The 10,925-nt window shown below is 45.6% G+C and overlaps 1 protein-coding gene and 1 non-coding gene across 6 annotated transcripts; one reads left to right on the top strand and one right to left on the bottom strand.

Annotated features, from left to right (window-relative positions):
- The first annotated feature begins 920 nt into the window (after positions 1–920).
- Positions 921–992, top strand: TRNAP-UGG (transfer RNA proline (anticodon UGG)). The gene has a single exon. It is a non-coding gene; the product is annotated as a tRNA-Pro (tRNA).
- A 158-nt stretch (positions 993–1,150) lies between these two features.
- Positions 1,151–10,197, bottom strand: LOC123152523 (beta-galactosidase 11). 5 transcript variants are annotated; one of them, XM_044572050.1, is made up of 14 exons: positions 9,888–10,197; positions 8,569–8,746; positions 7,468–8,426; positions 5,527–5,772; positions 4,712–5,456; positions 4,501–4,613; positions 4,328–4,394; positions 3,881–3,973; positions 3,636–3,779; positions 3,444–3,538; positions 3,258–3,363; positions 2,856–3,143; positions 2,414–2,769; positions 1,151–2,325 (listed from the first exon to the last, which is right to left on the bottom strand). In XM_044572050.1, the coding sequence occupies exons 5-14, from the start codon at positions 4,994–4,996 to the stop codon at positions 1,269–1,271; spliced, it is 2,604 nt and encodes an 867-aa protein (XP_044427985.1). In that variant the 5' UTR covers positions 4,997–5,456; positions 5,527–5,772; positions 7,468–8,426; positions 8,569–8,746; positions 9,888–10,197; the 3' UTR covers positions 1,151–1,268. The 5 variants fall into 5 exon arrangements, with proteins under 5 accessions (XP_044427985.1, XP_044427986.1, XP_044427987.1 ...); XM_044572051.1 differs by having other exon boundaries at positions 7,572–8,426; XM_044572052.1 differs by having other exon boundaries at positions 2,856–2,974; positions 3,059–3,143; positions 5,527–8,426; positions 9,888–10,196.
- Between the last annotated feature and the right edge of the window lie 728 nt (positions 10,198–10,925).

The raw sequence follows: 10,925 nt of genomic DNA, 5'->3' as shown, positions 1-10,925 counted from the left end.
TACGGTGAGGGATAGCAAAATGTTCTTAGGATTGCCCCCCCCCCTCCATTGTAGGCGTTATACGGACTCCAAATGTTTCTTTGTATTTTGCCTTTTTATTTTTTCTTTATGTGAGAGGGAAATTTTTTGACTGTGTGCAACTTAGTTATGCAAAGGCCAAGTGTGATGCTTAAATTCCCTCTCACATAAAACGTACATGGAAAAAATTCACCTCAATATGCAATCATTCATGAGAAAAGGCTTATCACCCTAGAAATATTCAATAAACCGAGAGTTTTGTGGAAGGATCTACCTCTCTGTACGAAACGGACTAGGATTCATGTACCCAAGGACCTCCCCCAGTTTGCTAGGCTCGTAGATATATCTTAAAAATCTCTTGGTCGTTTACATGTACCCTGTACACATTCCAACGTAATAAAACATAAGCAAGGTGTAGGGTTTTATCTCCTTGGAGAGTTAACCTGGGTAAAAATATTCAGTTTAATAACCATTGTTTTGTTTACAATACTTGAACTTATTTCCACCAACTTGAGAATTTGCTTTGGAGACAATGACTTCTTTTATAACTTGTGCCCAAAGTTTTCATTCTAACAAACTGATTTTTTTTGTTGGACTGACGAACTGATATTGCATCGATAATGTTTTCATGCCAACTGGTTAATTTTAGTTGTAACGATTATATTGGTAACCAAATTTGTTTCTAACAAAATAGGATTTTGCTTCCGTCTATCTGCAAAACAAAATGGCTCTTCGGTTAGTATAGCATTCTTGTGGCACCAGGCTAGCTAGGATTGTCAAACGAATGAGGGTTAAAGTTTGGGAGAATGGAGCCAAAGAATTCCCCTTCATCTCTTCTCTCATCGTCCGTTCATCGAGAAAGAACAAAATATATAATTTCCAATGACACCGAATTTCAATTAGGGCGTTTGGTCTAGTGGTATGATTCTCGCTTTGGGTGCGAGAGGTCGCGAGTTCGATTCTCGCAACGCCCCAATATTTTTTTGTTTCCCCGGGCATCAGGGGAAGGAAATCACCAAGAAGATTATTATTTTCAGCTTGAGAAGAGAAAATTATTCAGCAAATCAAATGGATCGATTGATTTCCATCCATGTTGCTTCTCATCTCAGCGCTCCATCTACTCCTAGAACAATTCACAGGAATCAACAACCTGAGTACAACATGTATCCCAAACAACAAGCATGAAAAAGGCAAAAAGGTCAAGGTGATGAGATCATCTACATAGCAGTACATATGTGAGCTTAGGTTACTTATTGCTCGGCGGTCCTCTGCCTCTTGGAGCACTTTGCCTGCACGGCCAGCGTGGCCGTGGTGCCCGGGCAGTTGAGGTCCCCGCCGTACACCTCGTGCGACACGGCCAGCACGCAGCTCCTCTTCCCCACGCACGCCTTCTCCACAATCTCCTTGGCCTTGGGCGTGTGGCAGTTGCCAAACGTGTAGTTGCCGCAGATCCCCAGCGGGTTCCCGTAGCTGGCGAACACCACCTGCTGGATCATCTTCTTCTCCGGGCACGTCAGCACCGCCCGCGGCTTCAGGTCGTCCGCCACCATCGTCAGCTGGCTGTCCTTGGTCTCCCACGACCGTACGTGCCCGGGGTTGGTCTCCGAGATGAAGCTGCAGATGTTGTCGCGCTTCACCGTCAGGATCATGATGGCGTCCGGCCGCCCGCCTTCCTCCTCGAAGATGGTCAGCACGTTCCCCGTCGGCTTCAGGAAGCACCGCGGCACGTGGTACAGGTACTGCGACGGCCGCCCCAGCGCGTGCTTGTACGAGCTCCAGTATCGCCCCAGCCCTTCGCCGTTGACGAACAGGATGCCCTTGCCCATCGGGTTCATGTCGATCACCACGGGGTCCTCCCCGCTGGGCATGTCGAAGCGCCGCCGGTACCACGTGAGCGGCTTGTCGAACACCGCGGGTTGCCACTGCACCTCGCCGCCCTTTTCCGTGAAAGCCTGCTTGCGCTCGCCGTCCAGGCCCACGATGTGACCCCACCCGTTGCTGGTGAGGTCCAGCGTCCCCGTGTTGAGGCCCTGGATGGTGACCGAGTGCACGCCGGCCTGCCGGCGCTCCAGGTAGGACCCGCTGTCCTGCAACCCCAGCGTGCTGGACAGGATGGAGATGTGGTTGATGCCGACCTTGACATCGATGGGCTTCTCCAGGCTGAAGGCCTTGTTCATCTTTGTGCCATGGCCGCAGCCGACTAACTTCTTGTTGACGAACGCCACCATGGCGTGCCCATGGCTGCTCGCCTCCAGCACCGGCTTGATGTCTAGCCTGGACGGCAGGTCCTCAGGGTCCAGCAGGAAGCTGCCACCCACCGTACAAACCAGCAAAACATTGGCATTGGCATTCGCATTCGCAAGATACTATAGTAATACGTAGAGGAGAGACGTACCTGGTTGTGTACCAGAGGTAGTCGGTCTTGTCCTTGGTCATGTTGTAGGCCTCGAGGGGCTTCTCGCTCCGGTCGGTGCTGAACTTGTAGGTGGGCACCTGGTCCCCCTCCGTGTACATCTCCCACACATTGTTCTGCACCGTCTGGTCCGTGAAGTGGAAGGTGCGCTGGTTGTGCTGCGCGTTCACGTATTGCGTGCTGAACACCACCGTCTTGCAGTCGCCCAGGATGCTGACAGACCGCCGGGGCACGAAGTACTTCTGCCCGCGGAACGTCACCGTCCCGTCCTCCTTGGTGTTGTGGTTGGACAGGAACGCCACGCACACCTTCTGCTCCGGGATCTCGAACACCCGCGCCTGCATACCATACCATACCATACCATACCGGTCAGGTCAATCGGCGATCATAACAAGATAGCAACAAGAGAACTGAAGAGAAGAACCTCGTAGAGCTTGCCCAATGGCTGCGTGGAGGGGGTCCCAAAGAGGAGAGCGTTCTTGCACAACCTCAAAGCATGGTGCAGGTCCTTCAGATGGCCCCACTTGGGCTCTTTGAACATTCCTGGACCAACCAAAACGTTCATCCATGAATCAACATAGTTAAGCATATTCAGAGTTTGAGAGGATTCATCTGTCTCTGCTTTACCGAATTCGTCGAGAGGCGCCTCGTCGTAGTATCTCGGCATCACGAAAGAGGCACCCGTTCTTCCAAAGTTTGTTCCTCCGTGGTACTGTCCACACAGGCAAGGCAACCGTGTGATTCTGTCAGAAATATACTCTAGTTTCATCCTAACGCCATGTCAACAACAGGTTGGTTGGTTGGTTGGTTGGTTACTGGACGGTACCATGTAGTAGTTCACCATGCTGCCCCCCACCGAGAAGAACCGCGCCACGGCAAACGCAATGTCCTCGGCAGATCTCTGAGACGGAGGATCACCGAATACTCTGTATCTGCAAACGCCAACAAAAAACAATTCAGCACCCGACAGTCTCTCCTTGATGGACAAGGTGAAATTGATAACTGAACTCACTGAGCAGTCCAGTTCTCGGTCCATAACAGGGGTTTGTTCTTGTCAACTGGACCTGGCCATGTATCTCCGCAGTGCCTACCGTTGCAGGTAGGAATCTAGAGAGGGAAAAACATGATTATGGCTTAAGCATGGTTAATAAATTATATCATGGTAAAAGAAACTTAAACATGTCAGATCATGCTAATAAATTACCACGTCCGCTGGAGCTTTAGTCTGCTTGCACATGATCCATGGCACCCCGATGTCGGTGCTGATGGCCATCTTAGCTGCCCATTCGATGTACCTGGTGCCGTTTTCTTTGAACGCCGCTTCCATGTGCTGGTACTCATTCTCGATCTATTTTTTTTCAATGCAGGGTGCATTTCATTTGAGAAAGCATACATGATAGGTATAAGTATTCAGCAGGAAGAAAAAGGGTCAAGATATGCATGCAGTACCTGCGCTAGAATGATAGGGCCTCCTTGTGATGCGAAGAGCTTGGCCTCCTTGAGCTTGTTCACTACGAGAGTGACAAACTTCTGCATGAGCTTCTGCATATGTAAATAGAAAAACCAAGGTGAGGACGCCGTTTCAATTATTTCTGTATGTAGCAAAATTTACGTCGAGCTTTTTTCTTTCTCGAAATGCATCTAGTTTTACCGTTGAGAAAGGAAAAGAAATGCATCTACTCCCTCCGTTCCTAAATATTTGTCTTTTTAGAGGTTTTAAATGGTGACTACATACGGAGCAAAATGAGTGAATCTACACTTTAAAATATGTCTATATACATCCGTATGTGGTGGCCATTTGAAATCTCTAGAAAGACAAATATTTAGGAACGGAGGGAGTAGTTTGGTATGTCCGCAACTAATAATTCTGTGTGGTTTGATGGTGTGATTGATCACCTTGAAAGGCTCATTGTCTGTGCGGAATATGATGTCGGGGACCTCCCGGAGCCAGTAAGGCAGCCCTCTGGAAGAGGAAAATCACAGATTAAACGGAGATCGTGAATGCAGATGAGCCAGAAATCGAGCAATACACGATGAGATTGAGATGTGAAGCAAAGAGACGAACAAACCCATGGTTCCACTCCGCCTGGACAAAGGGCCCGATACGGACCATGGCGTACATCTCATGCTCCTGGATCAGCTTGAAGAACTTGATCATGTCGTACCTCCCCTCGAAGTTGTACTGAAATCGACCGTGGATGGATCCAAGGAGGAATGGACGATGAGCAGGTACGTAGGTATACGATGAGATGAATGAGATGGGGAGTGCGTGACAGTTACCACGCCCATCTCGGGTTCATGGACGTTCCAGAAGACGTAGGACTCGATGACGTTGAGGCCGCCTTCCTTGGCCCTGGCGATGAGGTCGGGCCACTCGTGGAAAGGGCTGCGTGGATAGTGGATGGAGCCGGAGAAGAAGATGTCCCTCTGTCCGTCCACCATGAGCGAGCGGCGGTCGTACGAGATGACGGTGCCTGGTTTGGTGAGCTGGTAGGCGTCCCCGCCGGCCACGAGCGCGACGACGGCGATCGCCGCGGCGGCGAGCCGGACGTGGAGGAGGGACATGGTGCGTGGAAGCTAGGGGCCACAAGTTCGCGCTCCCGCTAGTCCTAAAATAGGAGGGAGGCGTTGAGTTTAAAGGGATGGCGCTGTGGCCGCGCGGGAGCGCAGGGAGCGACATGCGCGCGCGCCATGCCCTCCGTCCGTCCACGCATCAGCATCACCCACGAAACGGTTGGCCTCGGCGGCCCGCGCGTGTGCGGGTGCGGAGCTTCTTGGTGGTGGTTTTAGGCGGGGCGGGTTTTTTTCTGACTGGATCAGCCGTGGATCGGCATTGTTTGCGGCGGGGTTGTTGCATGCCGTGCTTCAGTAGCCTTGAACGGGCATCGTCACGCCGTCACGGTCACCTCCGCCGGTGCTACGACTTCCACCTTGAGCCGGCGACGGAAGACACTGCGTGGAGGAGCTCCGGACGTGCTTTGCTATGACCATCGCCTCCGATCACTGATGCTACTTGTGCTCAAGACTGATGAAAACAAATGCAAAAGCTGATAATAACTTCAATACAAAAACAATGATAGGAACAGAGATCTTACTGGAATAGCGTCCGAGAGCAATGATCTTCTAAAAGCTCTATCTTAAATCCCGGCCCCGCAAAACAGGCCATTCCTTGGCTGCTAGAGCCGTTGGAAGCGACACAGGTGTCGGTAGGCTTGTTGGCGCAGATCCATAAAATATTATCTTGCTCTGAGAGTTGTATCTCTGAGTTTCAAAAGCATGTATCTGATCATGGTGGGATTCGATACCACTGACGCCCCATTCGACCCATTTCCAGCATGGATCTGATCTCGAAAAAATGACGTGAAGAAATAAATATGAGGCTAAAGTAGTGAAATGACAAAATGCAGATAAACTGAAAACTGTATGAACAAACTTGCTAAACTAGCTGGGATTTCTTGACAAACTAGAAACTATGATTGAGAGCTTTATTTGAGAAGACTTAACATGGACTGGAGCAACTGAAGGTCTGAACACTCATAAATAAGAAAACTGTCTAGACAAGCATAACTAAATCTTAGTGCTTGTAGGCTGTGTTGGACTTACGATCGAAACAATGAATACTAAATTAAGAATGAACAATGAATACTAACTAACCTACCTATGTGGTAACTGGTAACACACAAAACTGAAGAAAACGACACCCAACACTGAAACTAGTAACATAACTGAAGAAAATGACACCAACCCCTACAGGTACAGAAAAAAGCTAGAAAATGAGCAGGGACTTACTGGAAAATGACAGAGTGAGTAAGCACTAGGGACTTATAGACTGATAGACTGAACAATGATGCAAGCTCATAGACTAAGAAACAAACTGAAGAACTTAGGTGAGGAAGGATCACAATTGACAAAAATTTAAAAGAAACTGATAACTGAATTATTAACTATAGAAAATTGACAAAATTTAGTGTGACTGAACAATGATGCAGGCTCACAGACTAAGGAAATACTAGCACGAGTACTGATTAAAGAGATTGAGCTGAGGTCAGATTAATAGGTAATGAAAACTAAAAGAATAAAAGAAACACTAATGACTGAAACAAAATTATATAAAGGTACTGAAAACTGAAGACTAGACTACAGAAACACTGAAACAAAGATTCTAAAGAGACGGAAAACTGAAGAACTAGAGATAGAGAGAAAAGAGGGTTGAATAAACAAGACAGAATGGTGGTTGAATAGTAAGATGACTCAAGAAACACTGGAAAGTGAAGGACTGAAGGCAGAGAAAAGAAGACTGAAGAAACAAACACTTCCTAAAGACTGAAGAAAGAAGACTCAAAAGAGACATGATCTGCAATTTCCATGCTTGATGCTTGTTGCTCACATATTTGTTTTTGAGTTCATATTGTATTTACAAGAGACTGAATTTTATAGGTGAATGACAGTGGGAATGAGGATATCCAGGATCAATGCCTTGGAAGCCAAGAAACTATATTCATGCAGGTGCAAAAAATGGATGAAAAAAATGCTTCTTATTTTTTGCTTATTTTTTATGCCTTGCAAATTACGTCTGGAAACCGACAGAAATATTGACGATGATGAAAAAGCCAAACTTCTCTTATGTTGCGCTGTTGCGGGGTTATATTGACCTAAATAGAGGCTCTCACAGCATCAATGCCCAGGTGCGCGAAACATTTAAAATTGATTTTTAAAAACAACAAAAAAAACACATGCTAAGGGAAAAAATGAGATAAACTTTGTGCAAACTCGTGTGCAGGGGCAGGAGTCGTGCTCGTATGTTAGTGACATCGGTCAAGCAGGTAATGAGGGTGAAGCTCTGGTACATTTACCACAAACAGAGGTGGCTCAAGTATTGGAAAACACCGACACGTCAACCAACACACCAAGACTTGAGGTAGGGTGGAAAGAATAAAATAAAATCGGAAAAAAGGACAAAAGATGTGGAACTTATATGCAGGGCAACAGAACGTTGAGAGGAAGAAAAGCTAAGACATCATCACCAGGAACTTAACTACTGATGTCGGTTTGCAACTGCAGCAGTGAGAGAATGCAGCAGCATCCTCGAGAAAATATCCAGCTTCAAAATGAAAATGATGAAAATGAAAAAGCTCCTGACCTGCAACTCTGATTTTCTTTGCTTGTACCTGCAAGAATGAAAAAAAAGTAACAAAAGATACTATTTTATCAGTCATTGTATAAACTTCAGAAAAAAGATAAAGCAAAAAAGATTGACAGAAAGGTTTACAATTTTTTTCGAGAAATGTTGAATGGGAAAACTTGAAAAAAGAAGAGAAAAAATTGTTGGTATCTATGCTGAACCAAAACAAAAATGCTTGCACGGGCGATTGAAAACTGATGGGCATATGCAGAATTTGTTTGCTTTTGTTACTGCTTGGCTTGTAGCTTGACCTGTAAGAGCCTATGTTACCAAAAGAACAAAAAAAAAGATGGCGTCGTGCAAAAGTTGAACAAAAAACAGGAGAAACAGAAAAATGCTATGAAGAAAAACATAGCTCCTCCCTGGCCAGCCAAACAGTCAATGATCCATGAGCACTAAATTCAGAAAGCACTACTGCTAAAAAAGTCAATATAACGCGAACAAACAAAAATAGAATTGACATATCCGGCAACAACCATGCCGTCATCGCTGTTCAACGCACGCGCATGGCACAAAAAAGGGCTTGTCTGTATATCCAAGACAAAACTTCCCCATTTACAACAGGCATGAGGTGTCTGCACATCCAAGACAAAACTCCCCCATTTACAACGGGCGTGAGGTGTTTGTACGTCCAAGACAAAACTCCCCCCTATCCCCCTCCACTAACAATGTTCTTTGTGGTGTTAAAAAAAAGTTCTTTGTGAGACATCGGAAAAAAAGTAGGCGAACTCTCTTTCTCTTGATATACGTCCAACAGGCCCAAAATACATAGAGAAACCAAAGCTATCATGCAGGATTGTCGACGAAATCACCCTGTAGAAAAGAAAAGAGAGGAGAATCACATAGAGAAAGTAAGACAACAGTTAAAATCACAAAAATAATGAAAAATGCAAAACAACTTTAAATATATATAATATATATAAGTGAAAATGAATAAAAATTAAGGAAGAAAAACCTGTAGGTTGAAATCAGTGACAAGCCTCTTGTCTGCGGTGTTTTTCTTCCAAAAGAATAGTTGATTCATATATTGAATCCTTATATTCTGGATATCATCCTGTGAGAAATGCTTCCGCGGATCCAAAGCTGGTTCCCATATCTCCATTATCTTCGTTGGGAAAAATCCACAATCATCTCTGCGAAAATTAAGGTTATGTTACAGAAAGCAAAATCAAGAATGAAACGAATATGAAAACAAAAAATAGCCATGACAAAAGATCAGATGTCCAAAACACAGGTCAAGAACAACCCCCCATGAAAATATTATTGAAAAAACAGATATGTAAAAATCAACAGGCACCTAAAAAAAGAACTAACAAACAAAAAACTGTTGCATGATATAGAAAGAAAAAAGAGGAGATAATATGAACTGTGAACAAAAACTACTACAACCTGACAAGTTGTCTAACCTCCCTGATTGGATAAGTGATTTTTAGGCATTGTAGTTCAAAAATATGAACTGGAGTTTGCTGCAGTTGAACTTCATTTTGAACTATATCCATTGCAAGAAAGAACTAAACAAAAAACAGGCCCTCCCATCTTCGAGGCACATCGATCTTTCACAACTGGCGCGCAACCTAGCCGACCCGTCTCCTGGTAGATGTTGATTTCTTCAGGTGTGTTCAGAGAAACTAATTCAGGGGTGCTCTGATTTTTTACTGTTGGCCCCTGAAGAAAGTGACTTCGAACAAACCTGAATTGGAGGCACTACAATGCAAAACATGATCACCAGAACATACTGAAAAATTATAATAGCCAATACATAACAGGTAACGGGAAAAATTCAGGTCCGTTCGTTTTAATGTGAAAAAAACACACCAAAAATAATTGTGAACTTGCTCCCAAAACTCGGGCCTGAGAAGCAAAACCATCTCCATGATGAAGGAATTACTTAATAAGCTGAATAATGTACAGAACATGCTTAAAACTGAAATAATTTAGTACCAAAAAGTAGCTCTCATTCACTGAAGTGAAATAATCTAGTACCAAAAACAACGAGGCGGATTTGGGGATGAAATTTGGGGACAGAGTGACACACGCGCATAGGTGGCTGCAAAATATTCAGGATCGTTTCTGATGAAGCACTCCAAATCGCAGAGGTGAACTAAGCTATCACAAAACGTTCCTACCCAAAAACCAGCTAGCTGAACAACCCCTGCGACATGGCTCTATGCCCGGCGACCACGACGATGAACTGAGTCAAACACATAAAGAGGCAGATCACAGAGAACAACAAAAATTGGACAGAGCGAGGACAACAGGGAGACGGGAGTATACCTTGCGCCCCACCGGCTCCGGCGAATACTACATCACCCATCGACGGCGCTTGCTGGTGGCGAGCACGAAGGGGTAGCTACGGCCGAGCTCCTCTCCAGACCAACACCTCTCTTGCCTGCGGCCCTCCCTGTGAAGCACGCCTCCCGCGAACAAACCCCGCTTGTGGGGTGACTCGCCGGGCGCCGTCTTCGCCTGGCCGACCTGCCGCTAATCACCAGCGAGCGGCGAGGAGCTCCCCGTTCCCTCCGCCGCCTCGGCCAACCCCTTCCAATCCCTTCCCCAGCTAAGACAAAGGCCGCCGCCCGCGAACCCGAAAGCCCAACACAACACAAAAAAAAAGACCCGGTTCACGCGAGACTGAGGTCGTAAGACGCGCGGAGATGCGTGTGGATCGGACGGACAGAAAATGACCCAAGACGAATTCAAAAACAGACAACTGAAAAATAGTACTCCCTCTGTTCATTTTTGTAAGTTGTTTAAGACAACTGAAATTGAATTGTTTTAGATGCTGTATTAAATGTCTAAAAGGTCTTACAAAAGTGAACAGAGAGAGTAACAGTGTTTTTAAAATTTACTGGTCATTGTTTCCTTCTAAATTTTCTTCTCAGGAGAGGGTTTGTGCTGCATACATCATGTCTAAAATCCTTGGTGCCAAGATGAGGTGTTATTCTAATATGTTGGTTTAAGCTTTTAATTCAAACTCAAGTCTGGGATATATAGTTCACCGTGATCTTTTTTGGCTTTTTATATAATTAATCTGTATGCATGCATGTTACACTTGTGAGTAGGAGAGGAGAGGAAGACATGATATGCTATGTACTACTCCTTGTTTAATCCCATTGATTCGCTCGGTGTCCACTACCGTCCTATAAAAATGATCGATGAAACTTTTCGGTGAAATAAAAACAGATCCGCTCTCCCTTCTGGGCTTCTGGCCAAAGTGGAAAGACGAAGAATTCTTCTGGGATAGTGGCGCTTGTGCCTATTGTGTTTCTGGTGGGATGCCGAGGTAGTGGAAGTCGGAGCGCTCCCGACGGT

Source organism: Triticum aestivum, chromosome 7A (assembly GCF_018294505.1).
Source record: "Triticum aestivum cultivar Chinese Spring chromosome 7A, IWGSC CS RefSeq v2.1, whole genome shotgun sequence".
Classification (NCBI taxonomy): domain Eukaryota; kingdom Viridiplantae; phylum Streptophyta; class Magnoliopsida; order Poales; family Poaceae; genus Triticum; species Triticum aestivum.
Note: the sequence above shows the minus strand (reverse complement) of the source record. Positions and strands in the feature narration are given on the sequence as shown.